Source organism: Manis javanica, chromosome 7 (genome assembly GCF_040802235.1).
Source record: "Manis javanica isolate MJ-LG chromosome 7, MJ_LKY, whole genome shotgun sequence".
Classification (NCBI taxonomy): Eukaryota; Metazoa; Chordata; class Mammalia; order Pholidota; family Manidae; genus Manis; species Manis javanica.
The window spans coordinates 5009859-5032817 of NC_133162.1; the positions used below are offsets into that span (position 1 = coordinate 5009859).

General features: G+C 46.0%; 2 protein-coding genes across 6 annotated transcripts in view; one reads left to right on the plus strand and one right to left on the minus strand.

Annotated features, from left to right (window-relative positions):
• The window catches only part of DOCK1 (dedicator of cytokinesis 1), a 466830-nt gene that overhangs the window by 245467 nt on the left and 198404 nt on the right, over positions 1–22959 (minus strand). The gene's annotated exons all lie outside the window — the stretch shown is intronic.
• Positions 1–22959, plus strand: part of INSYN2A (inhibitory synaptic factor 2A) — a 56999-nt gene that overhangs the window by 21694 nt on the left and 12346 nt on the right. For 3 of the 4 annotated variants that reach the window (XM_037011230.2, XM_073240132.1, XM_017650442.3), the window contains one exon: positions 18105–18176. The exons of the other annotated variant lie outside the window; for it this stretch is intronic. In XM_037011230.2, coding sequence (XP_036867125.2) covers positions 18105–18176 — 72 coding nt within the window. The remainder of the gene's footprint in view (positions 1–18104; positions 18177–22959) is intronic. 4 annotated transcript variants of the gene reach the window in all.

Genomic DNA, 22959 nt, shown 5'->3' on the forward strand with positions numbered 1-22959 from the left:
CAGTCATTTAGACTTGAATATGGAGATATCCAAAAGCAGCCCTCTGTGGGGCTCGACAAGGGATTTGTTTATCAGTAGACCATATTCCCACAGAAAAATGAAAAGCCAGACAGGGACCACTCTGACTGCAATACAGCTGGTAATGACTTAAGCCAGACAGCAAAACAGAAAGATGGTAACATCACTAGTTGCAAAATAAACCAACCAGATGGTAAATGCACATGGTGATGTGCACGCTCACAGGTCGTGGATACAACCTGCGAAGGCCGAATGCCCCGTGAAAGGAGAGCCACGTTACAGATGTAGGCTCCTTCGGAGACCATTAGAACAGGTGTGGATATTACCTTTAAATAGGACCACTGAGTTCTCTGTGCCTCTGTCAGTCTACAAAGTGGTTCTGAGTTTAGTGAGTCATGTCTAGGTGGGAATTCTGGCTCTGAGGCCTTGAGCGAGAGCCGCACCTATTTGTGCCTTGTTTCTGCACCTCTGAGTTGGGCATTACCGCCTGTCCTACAGATGGAGGGTGAGGGTGGTATGGGGTGACCTAATGCATTTAGCCCAGTGCCAGGTCTATCTGAATGGGGTGATGTCCACTGGTGGTGTAAGTACTGGCCTTACTGGTCACAGATTTGGGGTCTAGGGAACCCTCAGTGGCCATCCCCATCTGAGCGTGCACACTAGCAAGTACATTTGGCTTTATACCTCCTGAGTGTGACGAATCTCACCCAATACACTCTCAGCACAGAGGCTGCCACCCCATACTTACTGTTCCCGAAAGCCCTGAGCTGCCCTGAACAATGCAGTGGCCACCAGCTACATGTGGCTATTGAAACTCAAACTCAGATTAATTACAATGAAAAATTCCGTTCTTCAGTCAGGCTGGCAATATTTCAGGAGCTCAATGGCCACAAGTGGCATCCAGCTACTGCCTAGGACAGAGAGCATTTCCATCATCACAAAACTCATTCACCCAGGTCTCCCTAAAACAAGGCACAGCACCTGACTCCTGACCAACTGAGGCCAGGGGACCACAGATGGAGGCAAAGGACGACGTTCCTTTAAAATCAATCTCTAGTTCAGTTTCTTGCACAGGACAAGCTTTCGGCGGAAAGGCAAGTCCGTACCCTAGTGAACTCCCACAGCTGCTCCTAAGAACCTTCCTTTCCACCTCCCTGTCTGAGCCCTCTGAACTCAGGGAACAGTGAATCAAGTGGTTTCAAACTCCCAAGGACCCCTGAAGGTGGCTTCTTGTACTCAATGCCTGGGATCATTCACTTGGCCCGAACTCAAATTCCCACCACTCTTTTCCAGAATGTAGGAAAGGACAGCAGCCCGAGTCGGGCAGGGAGGAAGCAAGCGCCTTCATCCGTTCCCCAGGCGTCTGGGTCCAGCACAGAGCAGGACAGGGGTGTGCTACTGCATCTGAACAGCTGGCGGTGGGGACAGGGAAGTAGCATTTGCTGACTCCATGGTGCAAATGCTGCTCCTTGGCCAATTACAACCAGCTCACAAAATCCTAAAAACTTAACATTCTGCTCCTCTGAGCACCAGACCATCACTGTAAAGGGAGAGTTCACAGGACTCACTTTATGTGCTCAGCCTGAGCTGAGAAACAGGGGTTTTAGCAGAATGGGGAATTCACAGGACTGACTTTACGTACTCAATCTAAGCCAGGACATAGATGTTACTGCTGTATATCACAACATGTTTCAAGACCAAGGTAAAATCCCAGTGGAGTTTCTCTTGGAAAATATTCTGGAGCTTGTGTCCTGAACAACGGAGAATGCTCAGAATTCTCTGCCCCCTCTCTCCACCCCCAATCAAGCAGGAGGGGGCTGCTTTGCATAGCATTTTACCTGAGTTAGGAGGAGTCTTAGTGAGGGCAGGCACTGCATGCATTGTGGAATCCTTGACCTTGAATCCCAATGACAGATTTGGCACCCAAATCCACATCTCACTGCAGGCTGGAGCCAGGCCTGGTGAGGCCACGGGCTTGCTCTTGTGTGTGTTGTAAGGACAGAGCTAAGGAAGAAAATGCTCTTTCAACTTGGCTAGTGGCCATAGGCCAAACTGAGGCCTATTGAGTGTATAACTCTTTAACAGGACTTCTGTACACTACTGAGTTGGTGTATGTAAACTCACTAGTGAGTTTGAGCAAACTGCATTATGGAGTCGGCCGGGCAGGCTCTCTACAGCGGTCCTTACTCCGTGCATAAACATGTCTGTGCCACCAGCCATGACCACTTTCAGCAGCTTCTAAATCATGTTCATAAGAGACTCTGTTATTAATCTCATTTGCTTATGTAGATTTTTCCAAAGGCATCAGCAGACAAAGTTTCCAGCTTAAGCAAGTTACTTAATCTCAGTGAGCTTCAATTTTGTCTTCTGTCAAATAGGAAGAACAAAAGCATAAAGACAGTGTCTGCAAAACTCCCGCAGTAACCAGCACACAGTGGGACATGGAATGGAGGACATACCCCAATGTGAGCATTTCAGTAGGACACATCCCCTAAGAGGATAGATGTGCAAAAAGAATTCAAAATCGTGCTGCTTGGTCTCTTGTAAAATGCTCAGGCAGGTCACTCAAATTGCTTACTTCATGTGGTGCAGGCAGCGTTTGATCGCTCTGCTGGGATAAATGTCAAGAAATACCCTGCTTATTTCAGAGCTCACAGTATGATTCTTGCCTCTTCCCGGGAAGTCCAGGGTCACACCGTCTCCCTCAGTGAGCCACTAATGCAGTCACTGAAGGCTGAGAACCAGGCAAATGGGGCACTGAGTTTAAAAACCCAACCAATTTGTCTAGCAGTCCTAATTCCCCAGAGCAGCCATAGGTTGCTGGGCAGGAGACCCTGTGACCCACAGGCCGTGGCGTTCCTAGTACACACTCACCTGCACCTGTGACTCGGCACTGGGGCAGGGAGGTAGCTGGCTCACGTCTAAGACTCTGCACCTCACACATTTAGTGTCTTGATGGGCTCATTGGCTGGTGACAGCGTAATAATACTCTGCTATTCGGAGAAGACGTGAGAACAGTGTGAGACGCTTTATTCGAGCTGTCAAGCACAAGAGCAGGGTCTGGATTCTTTCACTGGTCAGGCCCCTCCCAGCACCATCTGGGTGTTACCTGCTGGGTGTGGGCGGAGGGGAACGCAGCAGAACCCAGGCCATGCTGGGCCCTTCATATCACAGGCAGAAAGGAAATCATGAAGCCCCAGGGGCCTTGCAGCGGTACCAAGTCAGAGCAAATGTGAGATAAATCACTTAAAAGAAAATCCTAAATTACAAACCAACCCAAGTAGCCCAGTAGGGGGCAGGAAGAGTTGTAAATCCAGGGACCAATTGTCCCCTGTCAGTCCCTGTCTTCCCCTCAGGGGGTCCTACCCATTCCCACGGAGGAAAAGTGTCTTTCTCTGTGTTGTGAGGTCCAGGCACACAGTGATACCAAAGAAAAAGGAACTAAGGGAATCCCTGGAGATCAGGGGCTCTTTGAGGACAGTGTTCATAGTGGCTTTGAAGACAGACATGGGAATAAAAGATCTGAGAGTCAGAAGAAGCCACTGCAAACCAGCGTGGGTCCTGTACTGAGGTTTGACACACTGCCTTTTCCTTTAAATTACTGAAAAATGGCGACAGCCAGAGCAGGTGAGGGTGCACTTGTGCCACACACATCTAGAGGTAAGGAGTTAGGCTTGTAGGGGGACCTATGCTGATTGGAAGACCACAGGGTCAGTTTCCCATATGGCAGATGTAGCACGCTCTCTCTGCAAAGGGCCACAGAGTAAGTGTGTTAGGACTTAAGGGCCTAATCTGCTAAAATGATTCAGCTCTGCTGCTGTATCACGAAAGCGGTCACTGACGATACATATGCGAGGTATGCAGGTGAGCATGGCTGTGTTCCCTCCAAACGTTATTTACAAAAACAGACAAGAGCAAGATTCGGGCCACAGCCAGAGTTTGCTGACTTTTCCTACGAGGTCTTGTAAACACAGCGACCACATTAACCCCACTGAAAGCCAAGTCAGAATATGGATGCAGGACAATCCCAGATGTGTGACTGCCAGACAGACGGGTGTATCATTCATTCACTGCCTGGGAACTGTGTGCATGTGTGTGTGTGAGATTCACATATCTTTACTTTCTATGCATAACACATACATGACATTTCTTTACAACATGAAAAGGTCTCTAACAGCAGCAGTAAAAAGAGGTCGTCATAGTCCATCACTGTGTGATGTGACCTGCTCTCACCTACAGGTTGATATTAGATGGACAGAAGTTACGTATTTGCTTTATCTGATGTCATGAGAGTGACAAATCACTCAGACCTGTCAGGGATGAACAATCTCTCCGCGTTTTCTCTAATTACCGATGCCCAAACAGAATAAATACTGCATCACAATTACGGTGGAAGCATAAGGGAACACTTTAATTTGTGCAAGTCACAGACCAGAAAGAACCAACTTGGGTAATTGTGCACCACTGCGGCAGCCAGGACATAGACCCGGGATCACCGAGGTCTCGGCGTGAGATGACGTGAACGTCCCAGAGCCCACAGAAAGCCTGGGCAGTTAGTGGTCCCATCGCAGTCTCGCTGGACACCTTCTATAGAAGGAAGATCCGTTTGCTCTGGCCATACCCCACCCTCTTAACTGAGCAAAGTATTCCCTCTGGTTAGTTGGAATGGCCGCCTTTCAACAGAGGTAGTAGGCAGCTAAGTTAGCCTCTCACTAGCCTCTGAGGCTCTGCAAAGGATCCCGGGGCTCTTCTCTGGAATGGCTGTCAGGTGCTGCCTTCCCAGGCACCAGGCACGAAGCATCACAGAAAAGCGGGGCATAGTGAACAGCTACGGAAAACAGCACCCGGCGGTGGGATCAGAAGGAAAGAGCTTCTGCCCGCCGAGGCACTCACTCCTGTCCCTTCACACTGCCTATTTGAATGGGATGAAAATGTCAGCACTTCATTTCCTGATGTTATTGATAAATCGGTTTTGGGGCCTCTGCACATCTGTTGTGAGCCGAAACATTCCAGCCAGCCGGCAAGGTCTGCCTCCCCGTTCACTTCGTGTTTCCAGTTTCCGGGAATGAGACTGGAGAGGGGCAGAGGGTCATGACCAGGGCTCTGCGGGCAGCCAGCCCTGAGCTGGCAACTCTGCTCTGCCCCTCTGCCCTGCCTGTGCTTGGGTATGGTTATTAACCTCTCTGAACCAGCTTCTCAGTCTATAAGAGAGAGCCAAGAATACCCACCTCGTGGGCTTCTCCTGGAGATCAAATGAAAGACGCTGGACAAGTTTCTATCCAGCACTGGGTTAGCACTCGGTTAAAGTTTCCTCCCTCCGAGTCACTCTGTTACTGAGCAGCAGCCTTCCCGGTGCTAAACCGCAGAGAGCTTGAGCAGGAGCAGACTCAGATGCCTTTAGAGATACTGTCTCGCTTCACTATATATAGACTGGCTCATTTCTGAGGGCTAGGAGGAGACGCCAGACTTTGTCCTCATTTTCAGAGGAATACACAGGGCAAGTTTACTTCGGGCCATGGGCAAGGCCATGGATATGGAGTCAGGAAACCCGGGTTTAGGTCTAGCTCAGCCTAGCCTGGCCTCGTGGGCTGCATGCTCCCATAGCAAAGGACAGTCCAAAAGTGACAAGGGACCGCATGGCTCCTTTCTGCTCTGAAAACAAATTCTCCAGAGATGTCTAAGAACATTATAGGCTCAGCCACTGCCTTAAAACACATACAAAAGTTTTCAGGGAGAAAGACAGAAAGCAGCACAACCTTCTCTACAGGTATCTGTCAACAAATGCGTACAATGATCCATCCTACGGGTTCTGTTTCCTTTTTCCTTCTTGACACTGCATCCATTTCTTATGTCTTCCACTGCTACACATGCTGGTGTTGGCCTCTGTCCAAGGTTGCAATCCTCTTGAACAATTTTCAGGGAAACCTTTTCTGTTGCAACTGATTGCTTTTATGTTTTTGTGACAAAATGTTCAAGTTCTTAAGTCCAAGTATCAGTTATCATGCTTGATGGTTTTGCAGTGGAAGCACTCATCATGGTCCCTCTAGCATTTTCTCCATTTAATGCACAGGGGTGTGGTGAGTCTTTTCGATAGCTGATATTTATATCACTTTGTAAACACTAGTTTTAAGTTCTTGAAAAATAATAAGCTTTCCCATCCTTAATATGAAAAATGAAGCAAGTATATCTGTAAGAATATAAAAGATCCAAAATTCCTGCTTTGGGCTTCATGTAGGTATCACACATCCTTGAAAATGTAATTTAAATATCTTCCTGTGCAGAATGCCAAAACAGGTTTCAGATACCTCCCCAGGCTTTTAAGTTAGTAGGTGAATAAAAGCCTTACCACCAAGCTCCTAGGCAATTCAGATGCCCCATTTGCAGATAAAATGAGCAATTCAAGGCATGACATGAACGTTTATGGAATTCATGGATTTGTGTTCCAGAATTTGGATTTTTCAAAAAAAAGAGAGAGATGAAATGCAAGTTCTGGTTTTCAAATCCTGTTTTTATTCCCAGGCAGTTTCTGCTAAACTATGCAAAAAATGGTTTGAGCTCTGTTTTCCACTGGGTCTGTGGGAGAGTTCCAGTGAAAAGAGTATCTCTGGGCAGAACACCTATGAAGCTCATCTATTCTGAGCACCTCCTTTATGCCGGCCACTCTGCATTGTCTTATTCAATCTGCAGGGTAATAGGGCAAGGTAGGAATTATCTCACGAGCAAACGAAAGCTCGGCTGTGCTAAGTAACACCGCCAAGGTCAAAAGGCTGGAGAAAACCAGTAAAGACACAATTCACATCTCCTGCCAGGCCCACGTGCCCATTTACTACTCCCTCTGAAAACAGGGAAGCCTGATAAGCCTGCACAGAATTTAAAAGCAGGCATTTTTGTTGCTGCCGCAGATCTGGGTTCTTCCTTTTACATCCAAAGGCTAGAAGGCTCCTGCACCCAGACCTGGTAAGGTCCGTACAAATTTACATTCTGGAGAAATCATACTTCTAATGCTGAAGATGTCAGATCCCTTTGAAAGGATCCCAGTAATAGAGTATGTTTTGAGGGAATCATAATCAGTGAGAGGAATCCCCTCTGTGAGGGAATTTCGGAAAAATCCAAGCCATTGATCTTGAAGTCCAGGGACCCATGTGCCAAGCACAAACTCGATCTGTAAGCAACCTTCCTGGAGAAACGACTTCGGAACCTTTGCGGACCCTCGGTAACGTGAGCAGCTCACGGAGCGCCCGCCGCCTAGCCCTCGGCCTCTGCCTGCCCCAGATTTATGTCCAAAGTCATGTGAACAACAAATCAAAGGCAAGTTTTCAATGCAACATAAAAATAAGGATTTGTGTGTATTTTAAAAGCCAGATTTGAAAGGACACTGATGAGAACTGAGTTCCTAGGTACAGAGGATCTAAAAATGGGCATATTTTGACCAGAAATCGAGTAAAGTTTTTTCTATCTGTATCTCTGGTTGGAGCACGAGCCTATCCTCCCAGATAAAAGCTTCATAATGGGACATCAAGAATTTTATAAATGATGACACCAAAACTTAAGATTTTAATCTTCGGCTTACCAGAGCTCTGAAGCTTTTGTTTAAAAAACCAGGGCAAAGTGCGGACTTTAGAAACAGCTTCACAAAGAGTAAGTTCTGATTTAAAATTAACTGCTCTGAGAAAATACAGCAAAAAGAAATTACAAGTCAAAGATACTCTGCGGATATTTACCATCAGAACCCCTGGCGAACGTGCTACATTAATGCTTTCAAATTAAAACCTCTGCAAGTTAGACTCTATGTGACAGTATTAGTGCTGGAGAAAAACATCAAGCCGGGGGGTAAGTTTGCTTTAATACAATGTACCCACATTCCTATTTCATTCCAGTTTGGTACCAAATGCTACCAAAATTCATTTTCATTAATTTTCAATAAATTATAGCTTATGCTTTCTCTCTCCTCCAGGAAAACAAGTTAATCAACTCAGTCGCAGCTCAGCCCTAAAAAGCCTGTTTTCCTTATTAATAGCAATGCCTGCTGCCCTCTGGGGCGAGTGACTTGTTTGTTACTATCATCACTTTGCAAGTTAGTGTATCTCCTTGACTTTAGGACCGGATGAAATAAAATGTAAGCTTTGCCCTGTCTGTAACATAAGCAGGCAGTGCCCATGCGAAATAATAATCACTATCTTCTCCGATTTTTACATAGTATGAGTTTTTATAAGGAAATATGACTATAAATGCTCAAGGAAAAAGCCCTGTCCTCATAATAACACATACAGCATTCATCTGTGTCTCTGTCCAAATCTGCATGTGGTTCTGATGGGAATAGTAACATATATGCAATAATGGTAGTGGATTCCAATTCCTTCATCCCGCCTGGCTCTGTGTAAAGAGATGCAAGAGGAAAGAGGGCCAGGGCCCTAGGGGGTGGCAGACACACCACAGGCATTGCTGAAGGTGAGGCAGGCAGCCGAGGAGGAAAGCACGGGAGCCGGCGGACTCCTGCGTGCTCAGGGGGCAGGCCACACAGGCCTTGAAACAGGCTGCCATGCTCCACCCACGAACCACCACCACTGTTGCATATTAATTCCTAGTAATGAAAACAAGCACTAAAAGCTTCCCTAACAGCCATGGCCTCTCCAGAATTATAGTGTCACCACATTTGGGGAGCTGCTGAGCCAATAAAAGTTAATTTGTCAAACACCATATAAAGAAAGCAACCAAGTTCATTATTAATAGGGTGTTTCTCACAGAAACTCATTCACCATGATTGCTTCTGGGATAAAGAAATGACATTTCCCGGGGTGAGGATGGGGGATGGTTTGGGTGCAGACTAAGCCATTTATTTTAATAACTGAGTGTAAACAGATGACTGACCTTTTCCACTTGTTTGGGGAAATTTCAGGGAGGGTGCTGTCAAAGCTTTAGATGTTCTCGCCTGGTCTAGCTGGGAACATCAAAACCTCAAGGCCTGTTTTCCTTTACAGAAAGCCCAAGGGTTTGGTGTCAGCTAACCCAGCAGGTACTCACACAGATCCTTCCTCCTTCATTCATTAGCTCATTTGCTCATTCTCTTTTCAAAAAATATTTCTTGAGCACCACTGGATTTCAGGCCCCAGTATAAACACTGGATACTCATCAGGAGACAGAAGAACACCTCCGCCCTCATGGCGCTAACACCCTAGGGGAAGGAGACTGAGAGCAAATAGTAGCTAACATATACAGCACATTCCAAAGCCATGAGTTTTGTGGAAACGTTTAAAGCACAGCAGGGAGACAGGGCTCTAACTCTCTCTCGGTCATGAAAGAATCAGGCATTCAAAATGCACACCTCAAGTCTTGCTCATGGAAAACACCGAACAAGTGCCAGGAATGAGATGACTGGAGACACATTTGGCCACCACGATGCTGTCAGTCACATGGGAGAAAGATAACGAATCATATCACCAGAGTCCACCGTGGAATGGCCTAGAAAGCCCCAAACAGGGCAGGGGGAATGTGCCAGAGGGCGTGCTGAACTACTATGAGGGAACAGAGTATCTGGGCCCAAACCAAGAATGCTGGTTTGAATGAACATAGAAACAGGCCCCCGGAATGGGTACTAATTTTCAGTCCTGTATCATCATCTTAGAAACATGTGCTCTAGATTTTGAGTGTCTTGAGGACCAGGTCTTCGTTTCACTCATCCAAGCAGCTGCTCCCCAGCAAGGGCCACATGCTTAGCTGATACCCAGGGAGCACCCGCTGAACTGTGAATACGTAATCGGGGTGAAAACCAGTCAATTATTTCTGCTAATGTACAGCCAAGTCCTTCAAGGTCTGTAATTAGAGCACTAAGTATAAAGAACCAGGGTTACTGCAATTATCCTGATGTGTTTAATCAGGTGGCATGGAGCTTACATGGGGAGCTTGTTCTTCAAGGATCAATATCTCAATTTCTGGCTTCAGGAGAATGGAGCCTGAATAGTTTTCAGAACTTCACCCTCCAGTGGAAAACATTAAACAAGGTCAAGACAAACAGGAAGAACGATCTACCTCATCTATGAATGGGCTGTGCTCTTAAAACATCATTTCTAAGTCATCCACTTGGACCTCGTTTTACTTCCCACAAGCCAAAATCACACATGGTGCTGGGAGTTCCCAGGCTATGCCTCAAATTTCTTTCAGCTGTATTGAGACTCACCCAGCGAGCGCTGTGAAATCTAACCATCATGTTGGCAGTGAGAGGTTCCTACTCAGTTCTAACGTGGAACTCCAGAAATGATCCCCCAAAGTGGAGTCAGCCAGGACGAGTCTTCTCTATACAAGGCATGTTTGGGACATACGCACTCACATTCAGGGGGAGCACATGAGTGTGTGCAGAAGAGAGTGTCTGATGTACTTCCATCTCAGTAAGAGCCCTTTCCTCCAAAAAGAAGTCCTAGATGAATAGGGAAGATGATGCATTTGACCTTATTGCCCCCTAACAGCTACAGGCAAAGGAACAGGACAGAGAACCCAGGGTCCCATCCTACATAAATGACTATTCAACACAAATAATTCAGTGATTATACTAAAGCAACCCTCATGTAGGTAGTATTACAGCATATTCAAGATACTGAACAGAAACCATGGAATTGAGTATTTTAGAGTTTTATTTAAACATCAGGAAAGAGCTGCTAAACTTCACCAGAACAGAGATCAAGCCAACCCTCATAGATTTACTGAGACTAAGTTACCTTCCCAAATAAATTCACTTGTCATTTGCACTTCTATTCATCATTCCATGCACCCAAAACCTCTACCGGCGACCTCTCCTGTGACGGGCAGCCAGGCGTTGGCCGCACAAACAGAATCGTACGAAGTGCACCATGACAATACGGAATGATCGGTGTTCGGGGAGAAGAAAGGTCTTCGGAGCTGGCCAAAGACACCTGAATAGCAATTGAGGGTCCTGCTCCTACAGAGTCCTAGGGAGGCTTCAAAACAGTCTGGGATCCCACTGAGACATCCCTAAGGCAGAGGAAAACGGGGGCCACAAAGAGATGGGGTCACCGTTACTTGAGTTCTTCAGAACACAACCTTAGTTTTCAAAGCAAAAAAAACACTTTGCTTGTGGATCCCAGGCCCCTGGCGAACAGAGAACCCCTCAGCCTAACACAGCGAGCTGGCCGCTGGCTGAAAGGCAGCTATCAGCCACTGCGGAAAATGGCTGCACCATCGCCGGCTAATGTCGGTAGTGCCTCTTAGTCATCCCGGAGCTTGTTAAAAAAATTGACTTCATGTTCTTTTAACAAATGTAAATGGAATGTTCCCCCAAATTCTGGCATTTAATAGTTCGAATAAGTAAAACAGATACAATTGAGTTTCCATGGGTATATGGGGGTCTAAATTCACTTTAGCTACTGAACAGCTGATACACGAAATAACCACACATCCAGGGTAGAGTCTGGCCAATTCCTGGTAAGAACTTGGACTTAGGAACAGCCAGAACTACTGCCGGGGGTGGCCTTAGGACACCGGAGGGAGCCACCAAAACATCTGACTTTGACAACTTTTTGAAATTTAGTTTCTCCCAACAATACAAGCGGTATCACTTTAAGCCTCTAACTACTGTCACATGTAGACTATTAACTGCAAAACCCTTTAAGATGCTGACATGAATGAGGGCTCAGTTACCCAGAAGGGACACCTGGCACACCGACCTGAGCCAGACGGCGGTAGGAAAAACCGGGCTTGGGCTCCTAGTGAGAGAGCCTTAAGAACAAGCGAGATCAAAATTAAGCGAATAAATTAAACAGGTGTGTACAGTTATTACTGAGAGGAGAGGCCACGCCATCGCCTTTCCTGCAGCAACGACCATCTCCAGCTGGCGGCCTAACACGTACCTTTGAGTTAATTCCAAGTGACAACTCCAATACCCTCTACAACGAGCGTTCTGGAGCCCATGGTTGAAGGGTCACTCCCTGATTTTGGCATGACCCAAACATGCTGTTGGCTTCTGTGCTAGAAACTCTGAACCGGCTGCAGGTCACCATGCCAATTAAAAGACCAGCGAATTAGCAACAGGGTCTATCGCCCTACGTGCCCTGCACTGTGTTACAAAGCGGAGCTTCGGAGGAGGGCCCACAGCACACCGCATGCAACATGCTTGTGCTGGTAGCGGAGGGGAGAATGCTTTCCTGAAATCTAAAACCAAACACCCCATCCGCAGTTACCCAGGAATGCAGAAGAGAGTTTTCAATGGGGAGCGTTAAGATCTGGAGAAAATGGTGTTGTGGGGCTGTGGCAGTAGGAGGAGCACATTAAAGTCAATCCAATAATCCAATATAGTAATTACTATTAAATACCACAGACCTAATTTCTACTTGCTAACCATGGTTCTCTGAGATGCTTTTAATGTTGTCAGACTTTGCCCCTCAAACACGCACAGTGAGCAGCAGCGTAGCTGCTTCCCCCACACCTCCTTTTCTGACCTTTTAAACAAACAATTAAAAAAAATTTTTTTGGACACAAGCTGTCAGTCCTACCCCCCCTCATGCTCTATCTTCAAGGTCTCAAAGACGCTGAGCAGCTTGGATATGTGGCCAGGAAGAAAGCTTTCTGTGACCTTTCTGTGACATTTCTCAGCACCGTCTTCTACCTCCTAGAGCCTTACTATCTTAGATCTCACTGTGACGCATTCATAAAAAAGCAGATGCTGTCTGTCACTCCTGTCCCCTGCCTCCCGGGACACGGCCGTGGCACAGCTCAGGCTGAGGCAGGCAGCCATCTTCCCTCAGCATTCCATGGCTTCGTTGTAAGTCTCCTCCACCGGGCCTGCCAGGGGCCTTCTCTTCTTTGTCGCGGTTCTGTTTTGTTTTGTTTCAGATTCCGCTCCCCATTGCTTCTTTTGCTGTTGATCTGCACCAGGAGTATCTGAAGACTTGCCCAAATAGTCACCCCTGGTGTCTTTTTTGTATAAATTTACATTTGCATATATTTATACTCAGGAATTTTTGGAAATGGCAACTAAAGAATTAGAGCAGATGACTGCAGAAGCTGCAGGCGGCTCGAGAAACCGGTCAACTCCGCGCAGAATTAAACTTGAGCATTCTGTGCCACTGAAGAAAGCAGGCTCCGATGGTTTTTAAATAGGGTGCCCTGACTAGAGTTCCTCACTGTCTTCCACAAATAACACTCAATTTATTTTCTTTAAGGCAGACCAAGGTCTTATGAAGCAGCCGGTTTCCCACAAAGCATAGAAATGGCTCTAAAACTGGACTCTGCCAAAACTACCTTGTAAAATTAGCTTGTCGCTATCCCTTCTGTTTTAACAAATCTGGAATGATGCCTTTTCCTTCGTGTGCTTTCCACAAAGTTCATACAGTTAATGTCCCTGTTAATGTCGTGACTCATGTCTGGTCTCCTTTAGCATGCCGTGAGACCTGCCCTGATCAATGTGTGTCAAAGCAGCATCAAACTAGGAGAGGTTTAGGGCCCTGGAATTGGTCTGTGGGGCAGAACTGTGATCTGGGGTGCGAGGGGCAAGGGGATCAAAAGAACAAATAGAAAAGAACTGAAGACAGCACGTTGGGCTCTGGCCACTGCCTGTGGTGCTGAGTGTGATGATTCTCGGCTCCCCACATACAGGTTCTACACATTTTTAAGACCGGTAAATACCAGTGACTGTAGTAGGGCCATAACTAGTGAGGGCTGCAAAGATCAGTGCATTACAAATCCACATTTGCAATGAGCATGCTCATCACTGGGGTCCAAAGGGGTTCTTATTAGGTAAAGGGAAGGACCAGAGCTTTTCACAGTATGTACTTTTCATATGCTTTTGGCACTCAGTTGGAGTTTTCTCATTACATTTGTCTGCTACTGACCTTCAATATGAGAACACAGAGACTGTATTATTTGGTCAAATTAATATTAACCGAACACCCAGGGTGTGCTGGGTATTGTGACAGGCCCAGGATCATAAACCTACATAAGGTATAACTCTTCACAACAAGAGGGAAGAGAGCTTTACACGGTAGCAATTAACTTGCAAGATAGAAAATATATCATTTTAGATTAAGACGTTCTTCCTCTGCAGCTTTTACATCAATAATCTAAGCTCTCTTCTCCAAACTTACAAAATATTTCTAGCCCTACTGTCACTGGAGAAGCTAAAGCAGTGCCCAGATTTGGCCCGTCCCTCTTAGTGGCAGTGGCAATCTAGAAAGATAATCATTCTAAGCATTGGTTGTATGACTTGTCTCCAAGTGAGAAGGACAAAAACAGAGAAATTCCGTAGCAGAGCACTTCGTGTCCTGTCCTGTAGAAAGAATTTATCTGTCTCATCGATATGTGGAGAACACACTCATTCAGATGCTGCAACACAATTATTAATGTGACCATAAAATTATCTGTGAGGCCAAACCCCACAGCTTGGAAGCTCCGAGGACAACGAGAATAATTATCAAAGCAATAGGCACAATGGATGACATAGTTTGAGCCCTCCATTGCCAACAGGCTCATGCTGAATAAAACTTCAGGGGCGTACCTTGATGGACAGTTAGCTGCTGGGAGTAGCCTGTAACTTACCCAGCTGACAGAAGGGCAACACTGTAAATTTTACCCACAAATCCATCTCTCCTTGACCTCTATATTTCTAGCAACTACCTTCATGGACTCCAAACATTTGAATCCTGTAACAAAAGAAAGGCCTACATGAAACCTTAGAAACATGTTGAAGTGCCTTTCAAGCAAAGTTCATGACAACGAGATCCTGAAAATACTTCTCAGACATGGTGAAAAGATGACTGACCACCCATTTTTCTTTAAAATAAGCTTCAAAAAACAAAAAAAAAAAACCTGTCTCCATGTAAAGTAGACATGATGAGTCATCTGCTTATCAAGAGGCATCAGCCAAACCGAACTGCGTCTCAGGCTGGAGCGCATTAGGCTGGGTTGTAAATGGAAAAAGCAGGAGAAAGGACAGTGAATCTGTGTTATCACAGAAGGAGGGGTGGGGAGGAGTGGAGAGGAAGTGGTCTCTAGGTCATTCTTTCATCCAGCTAGAAAAAAACACTTTATGTGGCTTCCCAGGAAACGTAAAGTAACATCCAGAGAGCTTCTTATTTTACATGACCTGATCTCACCTCCCTCCACTCCCATATGCACCACCTCTTCTGGCTACACTGGCCGTTTTTCTGTCCTGCAAACATGCCAACATCATTCCCACTGCAAGATGTTCAAAGGCGATGGTTTCTGCTCGCAATATTCTACCCTGAGTCTCTAGATAACTGCTTTTTCATTGACATTCAGGTCTCCTTTCAGATACTGTGCCCTCAGTGTGCCAGCCACTCCTTCACAACACTTCCTTAACACAGGGCGTCATCAAAACCAACCCATCCTTCCATTCATCCGCCCCTCCATTCCCCACCCCGCTATGTGTATGTGTGCTGTTTGTCTGCCTCTCCCACTTTACTGTAACCTTTGTGAGGACAAGGACTCTTTATCTTATTCAAAAATGTCTCCTTAGTAGCCAGAACAACGCCTAACACTTTGTAAGCACTTAATAACTGTTTGCTTACTGTAACAGGGTAAAAAAGAAAAAGTGTGCTTTTTACAAGGTGGTAAGAATAGAGCCTTTTCAATAAAAGCCCATTCTGAAGAACTCCAAGGTCCTAGAAGAGAGTCCTTTCATGCATTTCAGGTGCCTGAAGCCCGGTCCTGTCAGTGCCAGATTCCCTGAGTATCCCAGACTGCTGATCACGTGTAGTGCAGAACACGGGGCCCGGGTACAAGCAGGGTATCACAGAGCATCCGAAGCCCAGGGTCCAAGAATAATGAGATCCTGGACTGAAGTGTTACCGTATCCTCCTCTCTAAACTGAGGATGGCATAATTAATGAGAGGACTCAGGCTCCAATGTGACCCTGGGGAGCTCTATGCCACTGGGCGAGGAAGGGGTGTTGGTATTGATGAGGCCTGACAGGAATTTATCCCGAGGTCTAGGGCAGGAAGGTTCTATGAGCTTGGGATTCACACTTTCCTGGCAACCCAGAAAGAAGGCCCCTGAGAGAATGGCTAAGAAATGCCCTTGTTTCATCTGCTTTCTTTTAATGAAGCCTAAACTTTGGGATATGACTGGCACACACGGACAGCTTATGTATCCTCGCCCCTGACTGGTGGTAATTACACCACAGTTCAACACAACAGCAGAGCAGTAACTCCTGTGCGGCCCAGCCTAGTAGTTGGACAGCACCTTCCACATCAGACATGCCATTGCTGGGACATGGGCTAGGGCCAAGGTCTAGCAGAATCAGCTGGATACAGAAAGGCATTTATCTATATATTATATATGAAGCATGGGAAAATGGAGACGGTCAGTGTCAGGACCATGGAGGAAGCCTGGTACGGGTCTGACAAACTGGAGCCAGGTGGGAAGGTACGTGAGGAATGAACTCTTAGGGCTCGTTGACATTGTGTAAGAAGAAAGTGGCCATGTCTGGGCAGAGAAAGGAGAGGGTGTAAGGTGCCATCTCTTCACTGTGCCTCTCTACAGACAAAGCCCAGGGAGAGGGAAACACGAAATGTGGGCATCCAGAGAGGCCCAATAGAGGATGCAATGGTGGGTGCAGGTCGATACTATGATGCCAATTCCGGCTCAAATATGGTGGGTCACAGACACGGCTGGCAGCTCTTTTGGGCAGAATATGGTCACTGATTAATAAATAAAATGCACAGAATTCAATGGTCAAATCTGAGTCTACCAAAGCTCACTGAAACAACACAGCAGTGAGTGGGAAATCCTTTTGTCAAATGTTTATGTAACACAAAACATAATGAAGAAAACAAAAGCTATTTTCAATTCAGAATCCACGATGCATACAAAAAGTTTACATAGTGAAGGTGATACAAATATTGACTATCAATGTTGACAGAAAACCATCTGTGCACACTATTACTATACTGAGTGACTCTATAAATGTAAATTTGCCCCCAAACTGTGTATAAACTCACTTGAGGGAGAAGCTTTTCTTCTGCCACAAATTTAACAGATTCTGGTTATCTTATTTGTCCCAGGTACAAAATTATATTCAGAAAAAATATGCCTGACTCTTAAAAATATCAGAAAGGAAAGGTAAGCTGATGTGGTTAGAAGAAACCTGGAATCCATCCCCACACTACTTCCTGGTGGTGACAGAGCTGAGAAATGTTGAAGGCCACGCTCATCAGACCTTCAGGCTCATACAGCCTTCCACAGTGTGCTCCGAAACATACTCTCAGGTTGATTCTTTAGTGATTCTTTAGTCGGAAGAGAATTAGCACTGCTCCCTCTCCGACCCTCCAAACCCCCCCCAAAAAACCCATCCTGCCTCATAAGGCTGGCAGGACTCCCTCGAGAATAAAGCAGAGCACAAGGCCTGACAACAGCGGTGGGACACGTGACCACGGGGAGAACGTGTTTCTTGCCCTATAGAGCCAGAGGATAAAGAGTGTTTGGAATCTGGAAAACAAAAGGCAAAATCGAGGATATTATATAGGGACTTAAGTGAAAATGTTCACTATTTTTTGTTGTCATGATCTAAGTATTTATGGACACTGAGATCTGAATTTCATTCATGTTCATGCATCCCAAATAGTATCATTTTTGCAAACATTTAAAAATGTAAATAAAATCCACCCTTGGCTTGCTGGACAAAAATCAGGCCAAGGGTGGAATCTGGTCTAAGGCCCATGCTTTGCAGTCCTGTACTCAAGCAAACCGAGAGGTGGTGGGGCAAAAAGAAGCCTTCAAACCAGCGTATCTGGGGTGGCCTTTCCCTCAACACTTTTTTGAGACACCATCAATATAGAGCTGCACTGAAACATCCCAAATTCCAACTTCCAACAAAATCAGATTATTTACCTCATCTAGTAACTTACATTCCCTTTCTAAATCGAATTTAAACATCATCTTAGCTGTCAATGTTGCACTGGATATATACAATAAATGCACAGACATGGGAAACACACATTCATCAGTATCCATTACCATCACAAACAGGCATTGGGAAAGCATCTGCTTTGAGGCGTCTTGCTCTACAAAAGCCAGCGACCACCAGCCACCACTTGTAATGCTCTCCTGTTCTTATCTTGTAGGCTTTCATATCGGACTGGGCAAGACACAGCTAACTGTGACACATGCAGGAACAGTGCATGCATTATCTATAGGTATGTCAACATTCTCCTCCTCCCACGTTTTTATTATGAATGACAAATGATGCTGACCCACGAATGCAAGAATCACCTGGGGCCGTGCTGGGATGACTATAGCAGGCAAAAAGTAAAGGACCTTCCTTGACCATAATCCTAAACTACTTCGTAAATACTCAACCCCAGACATACCGTCACAGAATGAGAGAGAGCTCGAACTCACTGACCTTGCAAATGCATCCCAGTGGTTTCAGAAAGTGGTGTAGTTGGATGGCTTGCTCCCTCGGAATCGACAGCCAAGGGCAATGCCATTTGCGTTCCTGGAAGGCTGAGATATGCACTCCTCAGATGGTAGAGATCAAAGTCTGGAAACCACTGGATGTGCCGGGAATACCATGGAGGAGCTCAGGCCGCTCACATCAAATGTGTGGTTTATTTCTCGGGAACTCACAAGGACTGGGGCACTTGTATCTCCTGGGACATTATCCCAACTAGAGCCCTTACAGCTGTTGTTCTTTTCTTTTTATTATTTGAAGTTTATTTACATTACTCACATCATCAAGGGTACAGCAGAAACTTTAGACAGGCAAAAGCCACGTTAGGCTTTTGGCAAAAATTTAGGATTTTCAGACAAGGTACAACCTTCAGAGAGGCTAGTCTTTTTTTTTTTTTTTCTTTTCAGAAATGTAATTTTCACAAACAAAATAGGAGAGCAGTAAGACTTATTATGATTCAGTTTGTTTTTTAAAATTAAGTCTGGAGAACAAGTTTAGTTGATTTGCCAAACAATCAAAAACAATTCTAACTGCATAGTTACATACCTAAAAATGTGTAAATAAACTCCCATCTCTCCCCAAATGCACCCTCTAAAAATGTCTTCAAAGTTACCATCCTGTCATCAAGAAGGGAGAGACGGGGAGAAGTTGTAAATGTCTTCAGCACAGCAGAAAGCTTTGATCCACACAACCTCAGACCCAGCACACATCTCCCATCTCGGCAGAACATCCCAGACAGGGCCCTAGGTTCTTCAAAAGCAGAGCTGGGTCATCGGGTGACCCTGTCTGGAAACAGGTAGAAGAAACCAAGAGGCAGACATAAGCGCGGACGTCACTCTCGCACACCACCCTCCAACAGTTCTCAACAGACAGCGATTTTGCCTTCCAGGGGACATCCAGTCAAGTCTGGAGGGAGGCATTTTCAGCTGTCACAACTGGGCAGATGTTACAGGCATCTGGTAGGTAGAGGCCAGGGGTGGTGCTAGCATCCTGTAAAGCAGAGGACAGCCCCCACTAACAGAGTCCTCTGGTCCCAAATGCCAGTCGTGCCAAGGCTGAGAAAGCCTGCCCTGCTTGAAGCATCCCAGGCACCAGAGCAGCGACTTGCCGAGATGTTCGGAAAGTGGGTTTCGCTGCACTCATATTGTGGAAGACAGTCTTGAACCCATGCTGAAGGGAGGTGACTCTGACACAGAATAACCATCCACTGCCGTCAGTCCATCAGGGGTGAGGTGCTTGACATCTCTCCGTACAGCTCAGTGCTATTACTACGGGAGCAGAGCTCATGCAGTCTTTAAATGCACCAAAGCAGAAATGAGCAAATACTTCCAGAAAAGGTCCAGAGAGGAAGCCTGACGAGCAAAAACCCATTTCACATTTTACGAGCAACAGAAAAAAAAATTTATTAGGACACTCCTCCATGTAAGCAAAGTAATTTAAATAAATTTAGCTCTAAATCCAGAAGTAACTTACAGTAAACGTGACCTTAAAAGTGATTCAACAAGCTTGTGGAGGACAGGAATTTGTCTTTGTTAGTAATTAGCTTTGAGTGGTTATTATTTAGAATTGGCTCGACCAGCCTTCTGCATGATTCCCAGCACCCCAGTCACTGGCCGGCTGCTCCGAAGAACTGGGGGTGTCAAGGGTCGTGGTTTCCTCTGCCTGCTCCCAGACAAGGTCACCAGATGACCTTTCAAGAAACTAGGGCCCTGTCTGGGATGTTCTCCCTGAACCAGAGATGTGTGAGGGGTCCAAGGTGGTCCTAGTTTTCAACAGAACTGGGCCCATCACAGGAATGTTGTCAAAATTTAGCAAAGACTGGCCGGATAGGGGATGGAGCCATTGTGATCACTTTGGTGATTCCCTGCCCACTGGGAAACGGCGCGCCTCCTCAGGGAGACCTTTTCATCGAAGTTGTGACTGTAGAGGCTGTTGGTCCAGAGGGGTCACCTTGAGGAACTGAACAGAGAAGAGGCCTTAGGCAGCCAAGGGGACCCTACTGTTGGCCCCACAAATGAGCAAAGCATCCCTGTGGTGGGAAAAGTGGAGATAAAGTGGAGGTTTAGATTTGTCTTTCAGGAAAGAATTTTAAAATGTCTCCTGTCAGAGCGATTACAAAAATTCCCCAACTGCCCATTTGTGCTGCTAACAGAAGTTGCTCTGGAAGGCTGAACAGTAACATTTCAGTGGGATCCCTGCCTCCCAAAGCCAGTGTTCCACTTATTAATCCATGTAAAGATCTCAGTATTACTACCAAGGTGAACATATACAGCTCCTCAAACTGGTTCCCAATTTTCCTGTTCCTTTTTGTTGGAAATAATTAACATTTCACTCTTATTATCTTCCACAATGTTGTATGTCAATAAATAATGCAGCAGTTACTCTTTACATTGGTTATTGACATCGGACAATAGTTTTCTGACTTCTACTGATGATGAGAGAAAGTGAAGGCTCCCTCTGGTCAACTAGGTGAACGACCAGTCCAGGGGAATCTCAGCCTTGAACACATTATTTTAACTTGAATGATAAAAACTGAGATGGTACATTTTCCTGACTTAGAGTCATGCCAATATTTTGAGGCCCAGATGATTTTCCACGAATGTGGGTGACCCCACTAGAGTTCTAAGTTGTCTTCCAGGAATCACACCCATCCTCCTTCTTTTGAAGGGAGCCAGGTCTTACGGTAAAATCGGGATTTCAGATTCCTTCTGAATGCTGATTTCCCCTACCTTTTCACATTCATTATTTTGTAGCACTCTGTTCCTTCTAAAACATCTAACTCACAGAAATCATTCTCTCTTGCCTCAGTTACATTATGATGGTTTATGTAACATTCACATAACTCACATCATTTCAATGATGAGTACAAATGGCTTTAACAGATCCAAACACATCCTCTTGGTGAGCAGCTGGAGAATAAACAACAGAGGGTCACAGGTTAACAGCAAAGAAGCCTGTTGCCAGGAGCACCCAGCTTTATGTGGGTGTCAGTTACATCATGAGGGGGACAAACGGGTGGTTAATCCAGCAAGGCAGTTAAGGGGGCTTCTAAAATCCCATTCCGAATACCAAGGGATAATATAAGAGGATGGAGGGAAGACGGTCTGTCTCTCAAAAGACTTGCATCTGAGTCCACGCTGCTAGCTGGCAGTTGCTGATACCCTGAGATAGCTAACTTCCCTCAGGGATCCCTTTGCCAAAAAAGAAAGGGGAATGAAGGAGAAGCCAGCCAGGCGATTCCTCAGTTGTCTGTCAGCCCAGTGATTCAATCAGCACATGTCAAAGGGCTCATGCTGAATAGAGGCTTCTTTGGTAGAAAAACTCTGAGAACTCAGTAGTACTTGGGCAGGACGAATCACCTGTTCAGGTGACCCTGACTTGGTAGCCAGTGTTTCAGAAGTGGAGACCCAAAATGAGCCAGAGAGAGTATCCAAATTTCAAAGGGTTTATGATTAAAATCAATTCTTCTCCCTTGCAAACATGTTCTCCTTCAATTCCTGCGCACAGCTCTATGAAGGATTCCAGAAAAGGGATTACGTTTAGCTCAAGGGCAGGGTCCTCACAGCGGTTTCCAAGCTCTAGGCTTCAGGGATGTTCCCATAAATCTCAGAACCACCACATCTACCACTCTTCCAGGTCTTTATCCTGCAGTGATGCCTGGAGGACCTGAGAATTCAGTAAGTTAAGCATTTTGAAATTTCAGAACGACAAAGGGCTCCAGAAGGCTGGGGTGGTCCCAGAGGCTGGGAGAGCGTGGGGACCCTGTAAGCAGGTATATCCAGCATTTGTCACACCTGTTTGGTGGCAGGCAGTGAGCTCTGGAGGTCAATGAATTTGACCCTGCCTCTCTTGCATGTATACATTGCTTTTCACTCGAAACCCAATCGCCCTCTAGGAGCAGTAGGAGAATCCACCATCCTTCCAGTAACCCTCGGCCCAGAGAGATGCACAGGGTGCCATGTTCAAGACCCGGCCGCCTGTGGTTTTATCAACACAGTTTGGTAATAAATATATACCTTTGCCATGGGTGGCAGTACATGTTTCTCTGTAAAAAATAAGTCCGTCATGGAAATATAAAGGACTTGGAAAACACAACAAAAAGACAAGGTCTTGGAGCCATTTTAGGGCGAAAGGCTGCCAGTGTCACAGGGAAAGGTGGGCGACATCAGCCTGCAGAGCCTGCTGTTCCCACACTGGGTGCACCACCAGTGAGGGCTGACCCGCGACTCGCTGCTCTTGGCGGGGAGGCCAGTAAATCTCTAAGTCATGCAGGATCACACTCAGGGATCATATAGGTCCCTTGCAGCCCTGAAATCTCATGAGTCGGTGATTTACAATTATGAAAGGATTGAGTCCAAGAGTTTCAACAGAAAACACATGGAGGGTAAAAGTGTGGATAGTTCCAGGGCATTTCTCAACCAAATAACATCCACTCCTGCATTGGCAAATCGATTTATGTAGCAACAAGCAACCGTTCTTGGACACTGAGTCGATTGCCCTGCTCTCTAGTCCGCTGAAACCCAAGT